The 25,043-nt window shown below is 36.5% G+C and overlaps 1 protein-coding gene across 3 annotated transcripts in view; it reads right to left on the bottom strand.

Annotated features, from left to right (window-relative positions):
- The window catches only part of Emcn (endomucin), a 58,109-nt gene that overhangs the window by 21,356 nt on the left and 11,710 nt on the right, over positions 1–25,043 (bottom strand). For 2 of the 3 annotated variants that reach the window (XM_048333396.1, XM_048333398.1), the window contains exons 2-5: positions 16,848–16,970; positions 13,016–13,090; positions 8,482–8,592; positions 233–271 (exon numbers count right to left, since the gene is read on the bottom strand). In XM_048333396.1, the coding sequence (XP_048189353.1) occupies positions 233–271; positions 8,482–8,592; positions 13,016–13,090; positions 16,848–16,970 (348 nt within the window). The remainder of the gene's footprint in view (positions 1–232; positions 272–8,481; positions 8,593–13,015; positions 13,091–16,847; positions 16,971–25,043) is intronic. The other variant, XM_048333397.1, reaches the window with a different exon arrangement.

The following is a 25,043-nucleotide window of genomic DNA, read 5'->3' as shown; positions in this document are numbered from 1 at the left end:
AGACTGTTCAGCAGGCTTTGTTTAGCCACTCAACTTAGCCACAGAGCTCTCTAGTTCTCACTGGATGTTCTCCTGAGCTGCATTTTTAAAAAATTGAAGGTTGCCTTACATCTTAGTTGCTTGGTATTATTTTCTTCCATACCCTTTGATCTCACCTTTAAACTGACTGATTTGTCTCATTCTTTTGGATTTTAATCATCAATATACTCAGAAAATAGGAAAATGAACTTACCTGACATTGTGGTCATTTTGATTGAACTCTGATTCTCAGCTTTAAAGAAAGAAAAGAAAATTAATAAAATGGAAGTGTTAATGTGAGAACTGATTTCACTTATTTCAAAGTGGATATAGATCTTAGGCTATTTCTGTCTTTTCCTCAGATCATAGAGTCACGAGACTTTGTGGTTAGAGGACACTTGAGAACACGAGTCAATCAATCAATTTGTTCTTGAAGGAAAAACTATTTTAGCCTTTGTGAGACAGAAGGTCTGTTGCAATTGCTCAATCCTGCCTTTAAGGATGAATGCAGTCATATGTATCTGCAAAATGGGCATGCTGGGTTTAAATAAAGCTTTATTGAGAAAAATAGGATGCTAGACTGGGCTGTGGGACATCATTTGCTCCATACTGCTTTAGAGCATTTAGCATAACCTCACATCTGGAACACAGAGAATGGAACGTACTTCAGCAGCTGTTTCCTGGATAGGGCTGCCTGCCTTGTGTTGAATTTCTGCTTAGACAGGATGTATCTCATTGAGTGGGAAAGGTACAGGAAGGTCGTTTGGGAAAGGCAGGGTGATGCATCTATGGTACATTGAGTCCAGGAGAGCTTTCTACAAGGAGAGTCACTTGAGAGAATCATAATCAGAGATCCCTGTACCAACCTGGAAGATATGAAATGTAAATAGAATTTTCTGTGTGGAAAATTTTTAAAATGGAAACAAGTAGAACCTTAAAAATGGTACGTAAAAATGTCTATTTGCTTCCTTTGTGTAGCCACTTGACTAGTAACTTCAGCCTCTCAAATATAACATGGTCCAAATAGAACCATTGATGGGTGTTTTTCAAAGCCATCCATTTCCCTTCGGGGTAAATGTATGATACCTGGTATTCCATTGTCTTAAGACAAAAGGATAGTGGTCTTGCTTGAGTTTCCTCTTTAAAAAAATTCTGTGAGCTCTAGCTTCAAAATACATTGTAGAGGGCTTGGAATTTGGCCTTGTGGTAGAGTGCTTGCCTTGCACGCATGAAGCCCTGGGTTCGATTCCTCAGCACCACATATACAGAAGAAGAAAAAAATCCAGTAGTGGTACTGTGGCTCAAGTGTAGAGTGCTAGCCTTGAGCAAAAAGAAGCCAGGGACAGTGCTTAGGCCCTGAGTTCAAGCCCCAGGACTGGCAAAAGAAAAAAAAATACATTCTAGATTCAATCATGCATCATCATTGGCTCTGTTACTATTCATTCAATACTCAAATATCTCCCTCCAGGACTTGCAAAGATCCATAGAAAACTCTTCAAGTGAACATTTGCTTCCTCCAGTGGCTCCCTGTTCCTTCCTGAGGTTGGGCAGTCTTAATGTGAGTTCTCCCTTGCTCCTGAATCCCACTCCAGCCACTCTCCTGTTTGACGTTCCTTTATGTTGTGTCTTTACAACCATGGATCAAAGGCATAGTGCTCTTCCTGACCCCAGGTCTCATCTCTCTACCTCAGTGTCCTCGCACGCATGCCTTGGTGCCTTCTTTTCAAACTCAGATGTGTGTTCAGAGTTCTGCTCAACTACTCTACCTAAATTAGCTGCCCCTCCCTTTTACACTTATTTATCCTGCTTCATTGGCTCAACAGCACCTTCCTCACTATGGGGACATTTGTTTTGTTTTTCTTCTTTACAAAAGTGTTTGTTGTTTCCTACAAGAGAACTCTATGGAGATAGATTTCCTGTTTTCCTTAGAGCTGTGATTATAGTGCATGCCACCAGGAAGTGGCTGAGCAGGTCTCTGGTAGATTGAAAATAATATGAAAATATATGATGATAATAAGAGTGATCCTATCTACCTACCTGAATTCAAATTATAAAGTAAAATTGATACTTTATTGTTCTCATTAGGCAGATCTACAAATAGTCGCTGAGAGAAATGAAATTACTTCCTTGTAGGTGGAAACTGGATAATAATTCAAGTCTTTTGGTTCCAAATCGATATTCTTTCATGAAAACAGTCAGCTTTTCCTTCCACTAAACTTTCGCAAATAAAAGTTTATATAATTAATTCCTACTTTGATAACTGATTAAAATGCTTTTGAACATGGCACAGTGCTGCATTTGGGAGATGCAGTTAAAATATTTATTAGCACTTAGTGGATTAGAATAGAAAGAAAATCAAAACCCTTTGTTCTTGTTAATATCAGGTCATAACCTTTCTTTTTGAAAGACTTGATGAAGAATGAAAATTTATACTTGTATCAGACAAAACCTTCTTTCTAAGTATTCTTTATCTGAAATTGGTTTAGCCTTCAAAATGTATAATTTTATAAAGGAACATAAAATACTCAAGAAATATAAATATGATTTAAGATTAGATGGGTATTAAGCATATCAGTGGAATATAATGAAATGTAGTTGTGCATGGGGTAGGAAATCCCAGTAACTCAGAAGGCAGAGTAGGAGAAGCATAAGATTGAGACCAGTGAGCTGGGAATATGGTCTAGTGGCTAGAGTGCTTGCCTCATATACATGAAGCCCTGGTTTCAATTCCCCAGCACCACATATACAGAAAATGGCCAGCAGTGGTGCTGTGGCTCAATTGGCAGAGTGCTAGACTTGAACAAAAAGAAGCCAGGGACAGTGCTCAGGCCCTGAGTCCAAGCCCCAGGACTGGCCAAATAAATAAATAAATAAATAAATAAATAAATAAATAAATAAATAAATAAATGTGCCCATTGTATAGATACACATGCAAGGTGTAGAACATTGTTTGAAAAAAAAAAGATTGAGACCAGCTTTAAGCTACATATTGAGACCCTGTCTCAAAAAATTGAACAAAAACAAAAGAAACAAGGGTTGAGGATGTAGCCCCATGGTAGAGCACTTGCTTAGCATGCATTGAACTTTGGGCTTAATCCAGGGCCACATAAAGAAGCAAAGAGGCACAGAGAAAGATGGAAGGAAAGGGAAGAAAAGAAAGGAGGAAAATAGAATATACCCCTCCATATCAAAATTGGGAAGTATTTTGAAAACAATAAAGTGTCTTCATATGAATACAAGTTTCAAACTTATACTTAGTTTGGTGGCTACAAAAGCTTAGTACAGATGCATGCTGCACTGAGATGAGAGATTTAATGCAATGTGATATTTGAGAAAAAAGTGAAGATATTTGTAATTATTTCTTGTTTTTGTTCGTGATGCATGTGTGTTTTGAGAAAAGACCAAACACTCATCGCCATAGAGGAAATGAAACCTACATAGCAAATGGATAGCTTTGTCAATCATTCTCTGAGTTAGATGTTTAATAAAGGTGGTTGGCAACTTGAAATGTATTTGTTGAATTTGATTTTCTTATGAAATATAAATAAATTTTAAAATGTTGCTCATACTAATATAAAATTTTTCTCAAAGTTAATTTTTAACTCAGAAACTTTAATTGCAATATAATGGACTTTGTTAAATATTCTTATCTTATAAAGCATGTTGTGTTTCTAGCTATAAACTACATTTGCAAATAGAATAATATTATCATCAGATGGAAGAGGAATTATACAGACCATTGTACAACATACCTACATATACTTTTCTTATAGTTCATTTGTGAAGTCAACTCAATTTTTTATTTGTTTTAATTATTCTCTCATGTAATATTGACTGAGTCATGGGACCTAAGATTATTTCTTGTTTGGGTAAGCCAGGACATGTAACTGACTTTATTCTGCAAAGGAAATCTTTCATATCTGCCCATGGGAACTAATATAAAAATAACTAAATAATATGTAAGAAAAAGTTGGGGTCATGTCCTCAAGTAAGTGGCTTTGACAAAAATTTATTATTCCAAGTATTGTACAAAGGGGGTTATGAGTACAAAGAGTACAAGGCTTCCTGAGTAATGTTACTCTTTCTATCTTTCTCCCACCCCCCCATCTTTCCCCATCTCATCCATACACTCAAGTTATTGAGTTCAATTTTTACATACTATACATTGATTATTGACCATTTTTGCTTACCCTTTCTCATTCCTGAAGTTGTAATCCTATTATTATTTTAAAGATGAACAAACTGATGTTAAGATGTTAAGTTGCTGGACACAGGAGTAGTAAACTACTGTGCTACATTTTTTTTTGAACCTAGACAATCTAAATTGAGGACCATTATATATAACGAATGAACCAACTTCCCCTTGGCATGCCGGCAGGTACGGATGTTTATTTTAAGAAGGGTGTGACACTTTGAGAAGGAAAGACTTGGGTGTAGGTCATTCTCCTATCCAGCCAATTCTATATCTAAAAATGTCTGTTCATTTATTATGAAATTGTTCTGTGTGTGAACAAACAGTACATTAAACTAGTGTCATCTATGCCAGGAGGAAATTTATTTCATAGTTTATTTATTACATATAAATGTTATTAACTTGATAACCTAACTTGATAACCATCTTGATAACCTAAATACTATTCTTTCTAGTTAATAAAAGTCAGACTTTTGTCTTCATATTTCAGGTCTTTAACATTGTATGTGTGGTACCAGCAGAAGTTGTGTCCTGGAAGAACTCTTAGAGGTATTTACCTAATTATTTGCCATCTTATGGTTTGGTATTGAGTTCTGCTTCATTTCAAATTGTCATTGATTTGTAATAGCATTGTGCATCCTTTCCTGAGCCAAGTCAGAATTTACTAGAGGGAGCAATGGTTTCTCCTTTTCTGTTAGTATTTTTTTTTTTTTACCATGTACAGGATGCCTGCTTTCTAATGGCTATGGATACACTTGCTGTATCCTATACTGCACACTGTAACATAGCTAATCTTACAGTGAAATCCTTATAATTGTAGGATGTGGAACCTAATTGGAGAAAGTGCGTCACTGAGAGCATGCCTTGGGTATATCTTGTCTCTGCCCTTTCCCTCCCCTCTACTTCCCGCCCACCAAGAGATGAACTGCTTTCTCCTCCATAAACCCTCATTGTCATGATATTAATATACATCATCAATAAAGATAAGGTCAATGGACCAAAATCCCTGCAACCATGTGACATAATCCATTTTTTTCTTCCTTTAAGTTGTTCACTAAGTATTTTGTTCAATACCATGCAAAAGTAACAAATACCAGAAACTGGAGACAGTTGTATCATCACAGTGATTAAACTTGACTTTGGCTTTTATACGTTTACAACTGGTTTCTGGGAGAAATTAGAGAAGTTCAGAAAAGCCAGTTATCAAAGAATTTGTCTGTGTTTTGTCCATGTACAACTCCTTTGGAGTGAGGCTTCATTGAAAAGTAATGTAGTAATTAATATGGTAGAGCAAACTTCAAGACAACTTCACATTCAGAACAGAGAGAGCCATGGGTAATGGATATCCAAGAATTTGTTAGGTATTTATAACAAACATCTCAAGTGCTAGTATATAAAGGGTTAAGTAACCAAGAGCAATGATAATATGCCTTTTTTCCATTATCTTGCTTTCCATATGCTTCATTTTTCAAGAAATGGCTTTGATGTGTTTTTCACAACTTGGAAAAAAGCCATTTCTTACTGTGTTTAGAAGCTAATAAGTACAATGGTCCCCGGAACTTAGATATACAGGGCGTATTACTTTGTGAATCAAAGTAAAATTAAGTGTCTTTGGTGACTCATGATGTACTTCTGTGTGAGCCCTTATTTCAAGAAACCATAGTGTCTGCAAAACATTTTCTTGGTCATCAGTCATGAATGGGTGAACATTTAGTTCAGAGTACACAGAAGTTCAATTTCCAGAACATGCTATGACCTTTGATGACTCAAATTTAGCTTTATTTTTGTTTATATTAGGGATGAATGTATTATGAAGTGGATAAGTTGTGGTTTGGGAAAGATTCATTTCCTAAATATATTTTTCTACAAAATAGATATTGCTTATGAGAGCCAAGACCCTATGATAGAAAAATATGATGCATATAAGAAAAGTACCTTGGGCTGGGAATATGGCCTAGTGGCAAGAGTGCTTGGCTCGTATACACGAAGCCCTGGGTTCAATTCCCCAGCACCACACATACAGAAAATGTTCAGAAGTGGTGCTGTGGCTCAAGTGGCAGAGTGCTAGCCTTGAGCACAAAAAGAAGCCAGGGACAGTGCTCAGGCCCTCCAAGCCCCAGGACTGGAAAAAAAAAAAAAAGAAAGAAAGAAAAGTACCTACTCTTCCATATTTCTTAAGCAATGGCCATATTTTAAAAATAATTAGTACTTGACAATTACAGTGTAAAATTGCCTCTAGACCACCTTTTTGGGGGTTATACTTAAGGCTATTTCAAAAGGTGGAGAATTATGTTGCTGGTGTGGTTCTATTTAAGAGTTGAATTTGGACATCCATCAGTCAAACGGGCCACTTCCTTCACCTTAGATATTGCCCAACGATAGATTTAGAGGTGATGACTCATCTTTAATTGGTTCTTACCATGGATGTGGCTATTCCCAAAACTCATGCATGATTGACAAGGAATGCTATCTGATGAAGCTATTTTGGTAAATTGCTAATTATTATGGTAAGAATATTTGGACTATATGTACAGATTATATACAATGTATAGGCCATAAGTGCTTTTGTAAGGATAGATGAGAACTGAAACTAGAAATCAGAAATTAACTGAATTTTTTTTTTCTCATGAGGAATTTAAACTAGCTCATGGAGTCTCTCTACATCATCACCACATGCTGCCCATCCTCTTGCCAATTTCACTTATTATTAATAACAACTGCCTCTTTATACCAGTTATGCCCATGAGCCATCAAGATTTTCCCAGACTTACTATCATACTGGTATTTTGGCAATGTACTTCCCATGGTGAATTCTTTTTGTTTGTTTTGAGTTCAGCTTATGTAAGAAGGAAATGTGATTGGTCATAGTCAACCATTTTTGAATAAAGCTTTACAGAGACATTGTTTGCATATTGAATAACATCTAAATGTATCACTTTAAATAGAGAACTAATAATTTTTGTAAGTTTACAGTATTATGCATCACTCTAATCCAGTTTTAGATACTCTGGTTTCTCTTCAGATCGTATAAAATCTTTCACCTTTTATTAATCCAGTTTTAGAACATTTTCCTCAGCATGAGAAACTCCCTTGAGTCTTTTCTAGTCAATTTCATTCCATTTCCAGCTGCATATATCACTTACCTTACCTTTGTTCTTCTAAAACTGTATTTCTACAAATGATCAAACTTAAAAGTGGGCTATAGGCCTAAGGCAATTTTTCTTAAAAGTCATATTCTTTTGTTCTTTCTCAAAAGAAATGTTCAACATCACTAATATCAGAGTCAAATACAAATCAAAATCCTAGTGAGTGATAATCTCACTCCTATAAGAATGATTTGCCAAATGACAGAAGATTAAAAGTGTTACTGAGGATATGGGAAAAAGGCACTCTTGTTAATTTGTTGCAAATGCATATGCCTGTTATGGAAAAAAATCACACAGAGATTCCTCAAATAACTAAAAATAGAAAGCGCATATGATCCCACCATTTTCCTTCTGGTACATATGCGAAGGAAATAAAATTTGCATGTCGAGAAACACCTTCGCTCTTATATTCATTGCAGCTTAACAGACAATAGTAAAAATGTGGAAAACAACCTACCGTGCTCATTAAGTGGCGAATGACCAAAGACAATGTGGTGCATATACATCATGGAATAGTATTGGGTTGTAATACAGTGAGATCCTGCCATTTGCTACATGAATAGAATTAGCAATCCTTATGGTAATTAGGACAGCCCCATATAAAGAGATGCATCATGATCTCTACATATATTACATGTATCCCTACATATGTGTAATACAAAGGTATGGATATACTAGAAACTGAGACTGAAACGGTGCTTACTAAGTGTTGGGTAGGATAGAAGTGAGGAAGAGACAGGCTGACCAGAGAGCATGCAGTTACAGATTAGAGAGGAAAGTTCTGGTGTATTTCATAAAAGTACAACTGCTGGTGACTATAGGATAGTTTTCTTATTTTATCAAAATTGCCTACTTTGGCAGCCAGGCTGTCCTTCATTGCCAAATGATTTTACACAATTATGCCTGGCTTTATATTCTTCTACCTTGGTTTCCACCATTTGTAGCTCTGGGATAGTATATTAGTGTAAAAATAAAATAAACCCAAATAATTGTCTTGGTTGGTGGAGATTAGAGAAGTATGGAGGTAGGATGTGATTTCTTTGTAGCTTTGAGATGTAACACATTCTTAGGTTAGATTCATGCAATACACTAGTTTACCACATCAGATCAAATCCTCATACTCACTTGTGTGCTGCGAACCTTGGAATGTAGGAACAGCATCCGAGAGTGGAAGAGTTGCCCCTGTTGTGTTTGTAGTGATGAGCTCTTTCTTGGTAACTCCAAGGGTTGTGTTGTCTACTCATGTGGAAAAAGAAACATCCATTAGGAATACCACAGATCGTTAGCTAGTCTTATTAGTATTCACATCAATATCCACTTACAACTCGAAGATTCACTGGTGAAAGTCTTACAAAAAATCAAAATTCAAACTTTTATATTTTGGGGTGATAGAGCATCTGAAGAGATGTAGCTCAGAGGATACAGGGTAGTGCTAAGTACATCTTGTTAGTAGTTTTGTTATTACATAGTTATCATAGATTTATAAAGGAAACAAGCTGTGACTCAGGGTGGGACTAGGGAAGAAGCACATGCATAGGATGAACAAATCTAGAGGTCTAATGTCGAGCATGAGGACCACAGTTACTATTGTGCTATATCAGGGATTTGCAATAGAAAATAGCTTGTAGCTGCCTTTGCGACAAAAATTGGGTACCTGAAAGGATGGATATGTTGATTTGTTTTGCTTTGAGAGTATCCATTCAGCTCTCACTCTATCTCATAACACCACACTATATGCCTTAACTATGCACAATATCATTTATTTAAGTTGCTGTTTTGTTTTATTTTTGTTGCTTTGTTTTTTGCCAGTTCTGGGCCTTGGACTCAGGGCCTGAACACTGTCCCTGTCTTCTTTTTGCTCAAGGTTAGTACTCTGCCCCTTGAGCCACAGCGCCACTTCTGGCCATTTTCTATATGTGTGGTGCTGGGGAATTGAACCCAGGGCTTCATGTATACGAGGCAAGCATTCTTGCCACTAGGCCATATTCCCAGCCCCTAAGTTGCTGTTTTATAGTCAAATTAACTTAGAACTTCATAGATTTAAAACTTTCAGAGACTTCTTTATATTTGGACTGATATTTTTTAAATGTGTTATTGCAAAATCTCAGGTGTTTTTTTTTTAAATGCTTGCTAAAGGACCTCCATTTACAGGGAGTATTTTGAGTTAGTGCTTCATAGAAACTCTGTCCCGATGATAGGGAGGTAGGTTTGTCATAAACTTAATGTCTTGATTCATGCAATGACTTATGGGGAATAAGAATCCCTTACTGTAAAACTGTGACTTGGCTCATTGTCTGTACCATTGGTCTTAGGGAAATAGTTCTAAGCATTAGCAAAGAGTGTAGCAGAAGCTTGATAAAGATTTTTCTCAGATTCTTTTGGTCTCTTTACTTAGGGTGAAACTACGTAACCTAGGTAGAAAACAAAAAGGGGGAAATGGATGTGATGGGATGCATTCCAAACTGATTTCATCTCCTCCAGTACTTTACTCCTAGGAAGAGGAGCTCAGAGGATGGGAACCAGGTATTGTGAAGGCTCAAGGACATTGAGAGAATGAAAGAACAGTGCTGGGAAAATGAAGATGAGTGCGACCTGAGGTTTTAGTAGTGGAACAGAAAAGAGAAAAAGCTTTATTTCAATGTGAGTATTAAACTTTTTTTAAAAAAATCTGTAAAATTTACAAGTTGGCTAAGGTAGGCATTAAGAGCTCTATGGAATTGCATGTGTAGTAATGTTCTCACTGTCGCGAGGACCTAGTTTCAACACAGAGAGCAGACATTTCTTGAGTTCCCTCTTGGTTAGGCCTTGACTAAGTGAGAAATCGGCTACCTCCTGATTTGCCCTTTTCCTCACCCTATTTACCAGGTAGCTCCCTACAGGAATGTGGTACTGACCTCAGGCTAGGAATACCGTTACACTTATATTTAGAGTGGCCCCTTGTATACAGTCTCTAGAGATAAAATAAATTAGGGTAGTCTCATGGTATTAGAGGGATCCAGAATTTGGGATTTAACAATAATCCCTCTGGCAGTGATATAAATCTGTACTTTAACAATATATGGTTTAGCAAAGTTGTACAAACTGTCCATATGCTCTGCAACCAACAAATGGAACAAGAAAAATGTGGCATGTATATATAAATATATGAACTGAATTCAGTCTTTGGATAAAGTAATATTATATCATCTAATCTGGAGGGAAATGGATAGACCTGGAAAAAATTATTTTGAGTGAGAGTAAGTCAGTATCAGAGAGACAAAGGGCTCCTATTTTCTTTTAGATGTTAGCTTAAACTAAAAACATATATGAAACCCCATTCATGGCCATAAGCAAAATTGCATGCTCCACCTGACTAAAGGGTAAATGAAAGGATGGATTTTGGTGATGTATCCCCTTGGAACAATTAATTAACAGTTTTAGAAAATAAAAACTAGGAAGCTAAAACATGTCTTGTCTGAGGAGGATGGCAGTTAAGGGGGGGAGGGGCATGAATGGAGAGAGGAACAGTGGGTGAAGATAGTTATACTCCTGGATACACATATTTAAAAATGGAACGAGGCCACTTCAGGAGATGAGTGGGACTGAGAAAGATGGAAGAGAATGATGGAAGACGCCTTGTACTTATAAACTGACTTGTGGAATATTTGCAACCTCCATACAACTATATAAAGATAATTTTAACAGCACATAATTTGTTTTCTACTTCTAAAGGGTATATATAATCTCAATTATTTTGAATCTCATTCTCTATTTCCTTCATGTGACACATCATTCAGTATATTTTGTATCCCTATGCATGACTTTTGCAACTAGGTTTAGACATGCCAGTGTGATGAAGAGCTCACAATGATGTTATTAAAAAGGTAGTAAAACTTAAAAAATAGGAATTTGCCTGCTCTTCCCTAGATTACTTTATTAATAGGTAGATGTTGGCCCCTGTCTTCCCTAAAGTCTAGTTTCAACGATTTTTCTTGGAGTCAGAGTAAATATTGTAGGATTTCTTCTATGTTTTCTCAGATACAGTGACCCTATTTACTCATGTGGTCTTACAAATCAGTGAATCAATAGTAGCAGTGTTTATGGAGGGCTTACATCTTCTAGAACATTTGAGCTGTCCTTTTTGAAAACTTGAGTACACAAACATCATCTATGAGGTCACTGCTAGGCCAGGTGCTGGTTGAGAAAGGGTGCTTTGTTGGCTCTTTTGGTTTCAAAATGCACACAAATTTCTTGTTTTATTATGAATAAGATTAAAAAGTACTTTATTTCAGTCTTATTTTAACTGTATCCATGTAGTCCTACGTATGCCAAGCATGGCAGGAAATCCCCAAGACCTCTGTTGGTAGTAAAAGAAAAATGTTTATAAGTCTACCTTGGCCTTGACATGCTACCATTCTTCAATTTAACTCATGTCTGGCTAAATGACTGGCATTTGGGGCCTTTTTCCTAAGATTTTTTAAATGTAGAATTATTTTGGTGGATTCAAAAGAACAGACAAGAGTGGTTTAACTGGCTAGAGATTTTTCTACAATGTTCATCTTACTGATCCCCTCTCAGAACAAGATGGCCATCAAAAACTTTCCCAGAAATTAGTAGAGGAAGAAACATATTTCATATAAATCTAGAAGTTACTACCTAATTATTACCTACTTCTAAAAACAGAAAAAACATGACAAGGAAAGAAATCTACAAACCTATATCTTATGAATACAGCCAGGGAAATACTTAGTAAAATAAACCAAAAACAAGTTTCCTTTAAGAATAATTACACATCATGGCTAAGTTGAATTTATTATAAGCATGGATGGCTCCACATAAAAATTGGTATTATATGTCATATTATCAAAACTAGATAATGTCATATTATTATACCTAATGGAGAAATATTGACAATATATTCCCTTATAACTAGAAACAAGATAGATGTCCTTTGTTACTATGTTTAACATTGTATTGGAGGGTGTAGCTGAGACAATTAGGTGATAAAATAAAAATTCAAAAGGTATGTACATTGGAAAGGAAGAAGTAAAGCTGTATTTTCAAATGATATCATAGTGAATCTAGAAAATCCTAATAAACACACAAATTAAAGCTAATAAGTGACAAAGTATCAGAATATATTAATATATGCAAGTAAATTGTATTTCTATATAGTAGAATTTGAAAAATAGTTAATAGTTAGAAAATAAATTATAAAAGCAAAAAATTGGATACCACAAATAATCCATTGAACAAAAAGTACAATCTTTCCACACTGAAAACTATGAATATAATGAAATTAAGGAATATCATGATCAGAAACTGGAAGATAGTGTACCTATGAATGTACTAACAGTCATGGAGATGTACATTTTGTAAGGGTAACAATTACAAATTTTGTTTTTGTTTGTTTGAGCTACACCTCCATTTTTTTTCTGATTAATTATAGGTAAGAGTTTCATACTTTCCTGCTCAGGTTGGCTTCAAAACCATGATCATCAAACCTCAGCCTCTAGAATAAGTAGGATTACATATTTTTTATGATTTGTTTTTGTTTTCTTTTTGGTACTTGGGATCAAACCCAGGATGTTGACTTGCTGGGCAAGCTCTTTGCCACTGAGCTACATCCCAGCCCATTACATAGTTTTCTAAATGGTGGCAAAAAGGAGTTAGTACTCACCTACACTCTTAGCTGTTGCTATTGAAGTAACTGCTGGCACAAGAGGCGTTTTTGATGAGTCTTTGCTGGTTGTTCCTAGTTTGAAAAGGTAAATGACATTGTTATTTATCATCTAATTTCACTGGAATAAATAAAAGAAAATTGAATTTGGAAGTGAAATGGAATCCTTCTGTAGTGGTACTGGGTAAATCTTTAATTTTTCCATTTAATTTTCTACTTTTCCATTTATTTTATTTTTTTCCACTTTCTAACTCCTTAGATCTAAAGAGGAATATAGGTGCTGTATCCTGGAGAGCTACACAGAGGTATATGTGCTTTTGTATGAACATTCAAGTAGCAAACTTCTGCAGATTGTAAGCTGAATATCATTAAGCATGCAATAAGGATTGCAAAACCTCTAAATTCCAGAAATTTAAAAAATAATTTCATTAATTTTTGTTAACTTGTAGTAAAGAAAATTCTAAATTAAATGTAAGTCATAAAGGAACTTCAAAAGTTGGGTCATGAAATAATCTTTGAAATCTGCTTTCTTCCCCTCCCAGACTCTTGAGGCTAATAGGCAACTCTTAGAACCTTTTAAATCTGAGTCACAGAAAGAATAAGGAAATGATTTAAATAAAGGGCTCTGAGAGCAGAGAAACAACAAAGCACAAAGATCCCCTCTCTTTGTCAATTAGTTCATCATCTCTTCTTTTCTCTCCTTCATTCTTTCCATTTTCTTTCAGGTGGATTTCAACCAGAAGCTTTTCATTTGCTAAGTAGGCACTCTACCACTTTAGCCACTTTAGATTCACCATTAATTGATGAATAATCACTTCGAACACTAGGAAGCATTTTCATAGCAGTTGTAGTGGATTTCTGATTATATGCTACATACACATTGTAGTTCTGGAGCATACTCATATATCACCATCATGAGTAAAATATCTCAGTAACTAATACCTGATTTCTGTTGATTTTCAGTGTATAAGCAACAACGAAAGACTTTTAAGTAGTTGATCAGACAAATGGGCTGAAGTCAGCACAAATAAAAGAAACCAATAGCTATGCATTGTGAATGCTATTATGGGATTTTTTTTTTTTTTTTTGCCAGTCCTGGGTCTTGGACTCAGGGCCTGAGCACTGTCCCTGGCTTCTTTTTGCTCAAGGCTAGCACTCTGTCTCTTGAGCCACAGCACCACTTTTGGCCATTTTCTATATATGTGGTGCTGGGGAATCGAACCCTGGGCTTCATGTATACGAGGCAAGCACTCTTGCCACTAGGCCATATTCCCAGCCCTATTATGGGATTTTAAATCAACAAATGATTAGTTTAAGTCATTTGAATATCATAATTTTGTTCTGTGAAATTGGTTTGTCAACTTTACAGGCTCTGTTAAACCCCACTCAGGCAATAAAGGTTTCAAGAAAAGAATTGGTAAACACATTTATGAGAATTAAACTTAACGATGTGAACTTCACCACTTCAGAATTCTCTGCAAAGGCCAAATGAAAGAATCATCTTCAAGGGATATTTCCAGTTGTTCATTTCCCATTCAGGCTTCAGGATGGAAAGGTAATAAGTAAGAGAGAAAGACAAAGGAGAAAATCCCACCTTAATGCTGATTAGTCATACAAAAAAATTTCCAAGAATGCTCTTCAAAAATCTGTTCTTTATAGCTTAATCTTTCCCTTTTCCTACATATCAGACATGCAATTTAGAAACACTGCTGAATTTAACACGTTCTGTGAAACAGATGGCCCCAAATACCTGCCTCTTCTACTAATCTCAGCAGAAATTGGATACCTACTTACTATCATGAAAGTTAATGCTTGTGCTCATAAATTCTTATTCCTTCAGTGTAAATCCACTCATTAAACACATGTGACTTTTAAATGGTTTTCTAACTCAAGCTGAATAACAATCAAATCTACAAAACAAAAATTGCAAATCAAATTTTGTAATCCTAAAGTTCGTTTTAGAGTGGTACAACGCAGTGTCTACCAAATGTTGATTTTTAATTCTGGCCACTTGGCATTTCCAAGAAGTTTGCCATCCCTGGATGCCCATCTAAGAAGAGCCTAACTCCAGTTTGTAAGGAGAGAGTCTCAGCTCAAGTCCAGCACTGCTTCTGCCCCAGCATCATTCTGCTGCCTTGGCTGTGTAACTGTGAAAGTTCTCATCTCAATTGCACTTTAAAAAAAAAACAAAACTTTTCTGATGATAGAATTTCTGCCATGGGCAAGTGAAAACACATTTATGTGCTTCAGATAGATGTAAGTACTATGAAACCAAGTGTCTTCTGACCTTTAAACAAAGAAAATCCTATTGGGAAGCCTAGAAATGAAAATAAATAAGCTTCCCAAGGTCCTATTTGGGGGAGGAAAAACTTGTGTGTGGCTAAGAAGAAGCTGGCCACAAGTAAAGCAAAATCAAAACAAACTGCTTCACTATAAACATATTTTTCCTATGATTGTGTAAATTAAAATTGTGTTGTTTTGGAAAATGAGAGAGGGTTATCAAATGTACTCAAATTTAAGATCTCCACAGGCCTGAGATGAGGAAGCTAGATATGCTAGTTCACAGGCACAGGTGTGATTCTTGAAAACAACTACCTATCATCTTCAGTGTTATTACTTAACTGTATTACATTTAGGGGAAGGTAACATAGTTACCATCCATCCATCCACCTACCTACCTACCTACCTAGCATCTATCTATCTATCCATCCATCCATCTACCTATCTATGTGGCTACTACTATACACACTATACATAGTTCAACTCAATTATGCCTTAACACACAAGGTATGACTTAGCCACAGACTACAAGCTAGATTCTTTCTGGCTTTCTTCTCCAGTGCTATTCACCCATGTTCCTCCCCTGTCATCCACTTGCTTGAAGGCCCATCAGTGTTCCTCCATGGCAGTGTTTCTGTTGCTTACATTGAGGTTTTAGCTGATTCCCAATGGCTTTAAATATATTTAGGGATGATAGGAGGGTAGATTCCCTTTAAGAACTATCCCCCCAATATTTTTTTTTTTTTTTTTTTTTTTTTGGCCAGTCCTGGGCCTTGGACTCAGGGCCTGAGCACTGTCCCTGGCTTCTTCCCGCTCAAGGCTAGCACTCTGCCACTTGAGCCACAGCGCCACTTCTGGCCGTTTTCTGTATATGTGGTGCTGGGGAATCGAACCTAGGGCCTCGTGTATCTGAGGCAGGCACTCTTGCCACTAGGCTATATCCCCAGCCCTATCCCCCCAATATTGATATAGTTGCTGTTACTGAATCCACCAAGAAAAACAATGACACTGGGATTGAAATTTACCAATTAAATCTCGTATCAACATAGTCTGATGAACAAAATCAGCCTGTAATTCATAAAGCCTTATCTCAGTGGCAGGGCTGCGTAAGTGGAGAAGTGAATTTAGGAGGAGAATTTTGTGACTTAGGCAGGGCAATCAGTATTTTCTCTGAAAGTAAACGTTGTATATAACATTCACAACAGGATCATTACCATAAAGACATGATCAACAGAAAAGCCAACCATAAAGTCAGGTTTCAGTATGCAAATCAACTCTCTCTCTCTCTCTCACACACACACACACACACACACACATACACTCACACACGTATGTCAAAATAGTGAATGAGCACAGATTTTCATAATACTTGAATGCAAGAGCCCAGGTCATTTTTTCCTGTATATGAATGTGTAGGCTTTACTAGTTTTGTTCATATATATATGTATATATATGCATATATATGCATACACATATGCATATATATACATATATATGAACAATATATATGCATATATATACATATATACATATTGTTAAGAGATCATCATACCTTTAGGTATTTCAGGCGTTGAATGGATGGGATCTGTTGCTGGCATTTTGTTTGTTGTTGGTGAAGACACTGTTGTTGTAGAATATGTTGGTGAGGATGAGGCCGGAGGTGTAATGACAGTATCTGAAATAAATTAAATTATGTTAAAGTTGTTGCCTTTACATGATTTTGCCAGTAAACTGTGCATATGATGCTAATAACCCAGAAAGTAGAACATTTGAAGATGATTTTCTAGTTGTAACAAATAGATCTTTCGCTCACTAGTGCCATATGTGTCTCCTACTTATGTGAAGTTGTAAAGATGATACACAAGGAAAGTCTGTTCTGCTGGAACTACGAGTCTCTAATAAAGCTTGTGATGAATAAATGTGTAAATTCAAATTTAACACGACATATGTATATGTGTGTTTTTGCTCCCAGGTTTTGAACCCAGGGCCTTTGGGTCAGCGTTTTACCACTGGAGCCAGGCCTATTGCCTTTTTTAAAATTGAATTTTATTTCCAAGATGATGTACAGAGAGGTTACAGTTATATACATAAGGTAGTGAGTACATTTCTTGCCACACTTGTTACCCTTTTTTGCTTTAGTAATTTTCAGATAGAGTCTCATGGCTTTTATTGGCCTCAGACAGCAATCCTTTTTGAAACTCAAGAATAAATTTTCAGATATTCTACTATTACACCATCTTTGACTTTTCTTGCTTAAAAAATGAATTTAAGGCAGGCACCCATGGCTCACACCTATAATCCTCGCTACCCAGTAGGCTGAGACTAGAGTTCCCAGTTTGAAGCCATCTTAGGCAGCCAAATCCTTGGGACTTATGTCCAACTACCCAATAAAAAAGCCAGAAGTAGAGGTGTGACTCAAGTGGTAGAACTCCAGTTGTGAATGTGAAAGTCAAAGAGAGAGTTTGAAGCTTAGATTTCAAGCTGCAGGCCCAAGACTCAAGCCTTAGTAACTCTTCTCCCCCCCCCCCCCCCCACACACACACACAATGAGTTTTAGGTAATTTCAAAAGATCATGGTATCCATTTGTAGAAAAATCTGTTTGATTCTTTAGTAATCTTGATTATATTATTTGAAGGAATTTGTCTTTGTTTCTAGCTATACTATTTGGGCATATGAAATGTATTTACCCTCTGAACTCTCTCTGAGAAATATTTTCTTAGCTAGCTTACATAGAAACAAAATTTCACCTGAGAGCTCAAATTTGGAAGAAAGCAACTTTTTTAAAATTTCAAACTAATTATGGTACATAGAAAATGCTAGGCACCATATAGTCATATAAACTCCCCAATTACTTACCATTATTGGTAAGAACTTCATAACCTAGAGCAATTGGTCTATAGAATTGATGGTCAGATAATAATACTTCCAAACATCTTCACAGGAATTATTGTTGTTGTGCAACATTATCTTCTACACATTCCTACCTCCTCAACTGTTAAATCCTCACAAATATTTTAATCTTGAAATAAAGTAATTTCCAAATATTTTAAAAAAAATTGTGCCAGTATTGGGACTTGAAACTCAGGAGCTGGGTCTTATTCCTTAGCTTTTCTGTTCAAGGCTGGTACTCTGTCACTTGGTAGCCACTCACCCTCACCCCTTGAGTCACATTCCACTTCTGGCTGTTTGGTGGTTAATTGTAGATAAGGGACAGAGCAGGTTGGCTTTTCCTCAGATCTCAGCCTCCTGAGTAGCTAGGATTAAAATGTGAGCCAATGGTACCAGCCCACCAATTCCTAATTATGATTTTGTAGGTGCTTGGCCCCTTATGGATCATGGTATACAATGAACAGAAATTCTATATTTTGTGTGTGTGTGCGTGTGTAATTGAGGTTTGAACACCATAAGCCAGACACTACCACTTGACCCCCATTTCCAGCTCCAACAGCTCTATCATAGATCCAACACCTATATTTGCATATAATGGCATTATGTTAAATTGTCATATAACTGGTGGTGGTCTTCATACTTCAAACTGATGGTTTGTCTTCATAGTAATTTGTCAGTAATTTGCTGTTTAGCTGATAAATATTGCACATCTTGTTTGTTAGTAGATCACCATTAGTGAAATACAAGCTGAAGAGTTCAATTTTCTCTGACATACAAATATATCTAACACATATATGATATATATATAATGTCAAAAACTGACATTAATATGTAAATATACTAAATAAATGCAAATGAGATAAGGTATCATTTTCTGTATTCCCATCAGAGTCCTCATGAAAGACACTCCACCTAAGACTTCTGATTATCAATTCCAAATGCACACATGTTTCTTTCTGATATAAGAGCAGTCACTTTGGTTCACTGCCAACTAAATTCTGTGCTGCTGATTTTCTAATTAAAAGAAAACAACTAATAAGAGACAATGCAGCCAAAAGTTTAATTTGCATTGACCTCAACATCTAATGATACCTTGCTAGAAATTCATAAATTATTTACCTCCATCAACATTTATTAAGCACTACTCCAGCAGATACTAAATCAAGCAATAAATAGATGGTTATTTTAAAAGGAATTTAGAGTTTATGTTGATACGATAGACATATCAAAAGCAGCTGTAATCCTAGACTTGTAATTGTACCAATGTAATCCTAGTTACTCAGGAGGCTGAGATCTGAGGATTATGGTTCAAAGCCAGCCTGGGCAAGGAAAGTCCATGAAGTGAAGCCAGAAGTGAAGCTGTGGTTTAAGGGGTAGAGTGTCAATCTTAAGTGAAAATGCTAAGGGCCAGTGCCTAGACCCAGAGTTCAAGCTTCAGTACTGACACACAGAGACAGAAAAAGAATTAGTACTATGTATAATTGGCTCTATCTAATGTTAAATGAAACCAAAGAGGGTCAGATCATCAGAATAATTTTCTTGGAGGGACAGACCTCAACAGCAGTCAGATACGGAAACATCACAATAGATTGCATATTCAAATTGAAGGGGAAATTCCTTAGCTCCAAATCAAACAAATGAAATGCAATCTGTAGCCTAAATACGGTCCAATTAACACGAGGCCTGAAGGTATTCACACAAACAGCCTTTTAGGGGATGGAAATCGGAAAACCCATTTTAAATAAAATCCAAGTGGTGCAATTCTTACAAAAGAGGATTTTAAAGTACATTTTCAATGACATATAAAATACTACAGGAAGAACAAACGTTTGGAGAAAGCTTTCCTATGTGGACTGGTTGTGGTGGATTAAGTAACAAGAAAATCTTGACTCTCACAGAAAGGGAAATTTTCAGATGAGTAGCAGGAGGAATCTCTGCAAGCTTCCAGCCATCTGTGCGGTGGGCAGGCGCGCCAGGCCTGGCAGGCCCGGAGTGTGGACAGGTGTCTCAGTCACCTGTCTCCACAGGGAAGCGGGGGAGGGAGGACAGGAAGGCAGCGTTACCTTGCTGAGTTTGTTAAACAGAACACAGCAGCATCTGCAAATGGACCCGCGGGCATGGAAGGTGTTTGGCTGAGAACTAGATGGAGCTGGCTCTGATTTCACCCTATCACTGGCCTTGCCCCCTTCCCTTTAAGAAAGAGCACCCCAAACAGGTTTCCTTGTTCCATTTTCTAGTTGTAAACAATCCATGTCAACACTATTCAAGGACCCACACAGCCCCTTCTCCCTAGAACCCACCCACCCATGAGTCTCTCTTCTCTCCTGTTCTCTTATTGGTCACCCTCTTTTTTAAACAAAAACATTGTCAAAGTGATGTACAGAGCGGTTACAGTTTCACATGTAAGGCAGTGACTACATTTCTTGTCCACGTTTTTACCTCCTCCCTCATTTTTTTTCTCCCCTCTTTACTCCTTCCCACTTCCCTCCTCCCCCTCGCCATGAGTTGCACAGTTGGGTTACAGCATATAGTTTTGTAAAAATTGCTATTGCACTGGTTCTTTTAGCCGTTGTCTCTCCATGCTGATGTTCCCCTTCCTTTCCCTAGTTCCAATAAGGTATATACAATATCCAGGGTACCAAAATCAGTTACAGTAACTTCAGGGATAAAAACATAGGGAAGAAAGACAAAAGAAAAAGGCATAATTTCACATGGTATGTTGAAAATAACAGCAACAACGATAAACCACTTGTTTCCAGAACTTGGAGTTATTTGCTGAGTGAGCATCATCTTATGTGCTCATATGTACATAGCTAGAGCTATGAGCCAAACCCAAAGAAACATAGACTGTATGGTTTCCTTCATTGGGAATAATGAACACATGTCTAGGATAATCACAGCAAATGGTCATCCAGTTTTGTTGAGTTTTTCTATGCAGCTTTCATAGACTTTTTTTCTTTTTTTTTTTTTGCCAGTCCTGGGGCTTGGACTCAGGGCCTGAGCACTGTCCTGGCTTCTTTTTTTGCTCAAGGCTAGCACTCTGCCACTTGAGCCACAGCGCCCCTTCTGGCCATTTTTTGTATATGTGGTGCTGGGGAATTGAACCCAGGGCCTCATGTATAAGAGGCAAGCACTCTTGCCACTAGGCCATATCCCCAGCCCATTTCATAGACTTTTGATATGTCAGTTGTTCATCTTTATTTTCCCATTCTTCTCTCTCCTTCTGTGTAATCTCTTAGCTTGATTCATGTTCTATGTGTACCCATTTAACTAATTAAATATCTGTGTGTATGTAAACATTACACATACACTATATCCTGCTCAATCTACTGATGAGTTTATTTTTATGACATTATCATGCTCTTTTAATGGCCACTGCTTTTTCCATAGAACTAGGAGTTTGTCACTGCTCTATGGAATCTCAAAGATCACGCAGGGAGAGCGGCAACCACCAGCACAGTTCCTAGAAGAACATTTTATTTATGACTTGAAATCTATTCCCTTTAATTTCTCGTTACTTTCCAACCAGGCAGGCTGCTTTCCCTTCTCTTTCTTGACTGTGGAAGTTTTAAAAATTTCTGTTGGTCTGGTCATGTTATTCCTCTTTTTATTCAAGAAAGCCATGAGAGAATATGAGGAATGCTTATTTTCCTTAACACTCAAATTGTGCAGCCTATAGAAGGCCTCTCTGAGTAGTTCCATCCCTATTCTTTTCCTTAGTAGTACAACCTGTGTAGTTCCTAGCCCACACAATTGCATGCTGAACAGTCATTTTCTTGAAATACAGTATTGAGGTGCTGCTGTATTTTGGTGCTGTGTGGAAGCATTCATTACTCATTTCTCCTATGAGTATAATTTGACTATATATCTTACAATTGTGCCCATATTTACTACGTTATTTACTGCTACTTAAAATAATGTAAATAAATATATTATTTAGGGCTAATTTATGACTACAGTTTGAAAATATATTCTTCAGGGATTTCTTACTGTCCTCCAGACCACATTTTGATGACAATTTTTTTTTCAGAGGTTAATTAGACTTTGGAAATCAATATTCAATTTTTCAAGTTGGAGAATAAGAATTATTTCCTTGTTAATCTTGTAAGTTCAATTGTCAAGTCAGTTTATTTTAATTTTTTATTAACATACATTAGTTATATGAGGAAGATTATTCCAATAAATCTAACTGCTATCACTCTCCCTTCCTTCTCTCTCGTTCTCTCTTTCTTAAAACACTTTCAACAGGGCTGGGAATATGGCCTAGTGGCAAGAGTGCTTGCCTCCTACACATGAAGCTCTGGGTTTGATTCCCCAGCACCACATATATGGAAAACTGCCAGAGGGGGCGCTGTGGCTCAGGTGGCAGAGTGCTAGCCTTGAGCAAGAAGAGGCCAGGGACAGTGCTCAGGCCCTGAGTCTAAGGCCCAGGACTGGCCAAAAAAAACCCCAAAAACAAAAAACACTTTCAGCAGGTTTCATTGTTCTGTTGTTATACATGCTTCAAGCATATTCATTCTCATACCCTCTTTGCTAGCTCAATCTACCACTAGTACACCTCCTCACAGTCTGTTTTTTTGTTTCCCCCCACTCCTTAATGAACAACAACTCTTATTGAGAATCTTTGTGATTGTTTCATATATAGATGTCACGTAGTGTTTACTTTGTTAATAAAAAAATAGCAGTCACTTTTATTATACATTGAACATACTAACATATTACATATTGGTCTTTGGGAGGTAGTAATGATAAGCCAGACAAGATTGTGGATTCTCAAATTGATAAGCAACTATGGAAATACTGTTATTAATTATAAACTAATATGTAAGTCTATATTTATACATATTGTTCTTCAATATTGAACTGATTCACTAGAAAACAAAACACATGGCTTTGCTTAGAAAGTGCTTTAAATAAATGTTTTATGAGTTCTTAAAATGTATTCCTACCATGAATTAGATAGGGTTGGGGAAACTTTTAAATAGAATTAAATAGTTCTCTGAAAATTTTAAACGTTGTTTCAGCTAATAACATTCTGCCTTCAGCACCAGGAAACGTATGTAGAAAGCTTGAATTTGCACATCAGCAACATCTGGAAGGCCTGCTTGGAGACTAGGGATGTGGAGTGGCACAAATCAGTATCAGTCTTCAGTCTAGGAAGAAGCCAAATATACTAGCTGCCCTTTAACTCATTAAAGATGGCAAGTGCCTCTGCTAGAACAATCAGAGGCAGTGATACCCTGTAGAAAGACATCTATTAATGGCAGCAAACCTAAGCAAAGGTAAGTCTTATATGGAAGGTTTTGAGTAACATTTAATGAGAACTTAACAGCAGAATAAGAGAGTGGGACTGGAAGAAAATCAATAATGGCTGAATGAAAGTTTAAGTTTGTTGTATGTATTTGTATTTTTATTCTGTGCAAGGGTGAAACCTCAATGTCTACCAGCTTTATTTTGATTTGGTTGTTTTAATTTTTTACTTTCAAGTATTGCTAATGGAAATGCATACAATTTTCTTATTCCACAGATTGGGTTGTTTAATCAATGGACATGGAATTAAAAGAATTCAGATTGATGATGCTTAATAAAGTTATATTCTTCTCATAGAAACTATGCATGTCTTTTACTAGAATTATTTATGATTACTTAATTGTTGATGTTGTTTAAATGTTATTCAATTTTCTTTTTGATATCTGTTGCATCTGCAAAATACAGCTATCTAGAAGCCTAGATGGACTCTTTAATTCTAATAATTTGTCAGTAAAGTCTTACAGATTTTCTACCTGTATGATCCTATCTTAACATCTAAAAATAATACCAGTTGTAATTTTTCCCTTTGCAGTTCTTGTAATACCTTTTTCTTCTCTTTTTAGCCCTAGCTAAGATACAATGATTTACGAAGCTAACAGTTGGGGAGAGGCTGTGCTGTTTCCATTCTCAAAGGGACAAACTCATAAGAAGTGCTATAAGTTTTTGAGGCTACTGGATTTGATTGGGAAAATTTTCCTTTTGGCCTTGGTTTCCTTCATGCTCTTATCCACAATAATCTGAATAAGTCATTTTTTTTCTGTATCTATTGAAATGATGATATGATTGATTGATTAAGTGATGGATTTATGGTCAGTTGTGGAACTTGAACTCAGGGCCTGGGCATTCTCTTTGAGCTTCTTTATGCTCAAGGCTAGCATTTTACCACTTCGAGCCATAGTGCCTCTTTCAGTTTTTGAGTGGTTAATTGGAAATAAAAGTCTCACCAGGACTTTTCTGATTGGGCTGGCTTTAAAACTCGATCCTCAGATCTCAGCCTCCTGAGTAGCTAGGACAACAGTATTCTCTTATCTCTGTCAGTGTTAGCCTTCAATCACACATTAACTATACAGAGAAAATGAGAGAGTTGAGCCATCATTTTCTATTCTCTGCATGGGTTTATGTAAAACCAGAGTTATTTATTACTTGATTGTCATGTGTAACTTTTCAGGGAAGCTAACCGTACTGAAAATTAGGATTATACATTATAATTTTAAACTGAGAATGCTTTTCAAATTAAATTTCCCATATAACTGTGTATTTTTTAGGAATGGACAAAAAATCACAATGCATTATATACATGTATAGGTAAATTCATAATGAAACATCTTATTTTGTACAAAATTGGCATCCATAATAATAAAAAGAACTCTGAGAAAGAGCGAGCAAGCCTAATTGGGAGAAGCAGCTTTAGAACTGTGCCTTTCAATATCGATTAACTCATCACAAATACAGAGTACATTAACATACACACTCAATTTTTAGATTAAATACTCCAGTTACCATAAAGGGATTAAACTGACATCTCCATGAGCTGGATATTTCGTAGAG

This window comes from Perognathus longimembris, chromosome 24 (genome assembly GCF_023159225.1).
Source record: "Perognathus longimembris pacificus isolate PPM17 chromosome 24, ASM2315922v1, whole genome shotgun sequence".
NCBI lineage: Eukaryota > Metazoa > Chordata > Mammalia > Rodentia > Heteromyidae > Perognathus > Perognathus longimembris.
The sequence above is the reverse complement of the archived record's forward strand: the minus strand, read 5'-3'. Positions and strand labels throughout refer to the sequence as shown.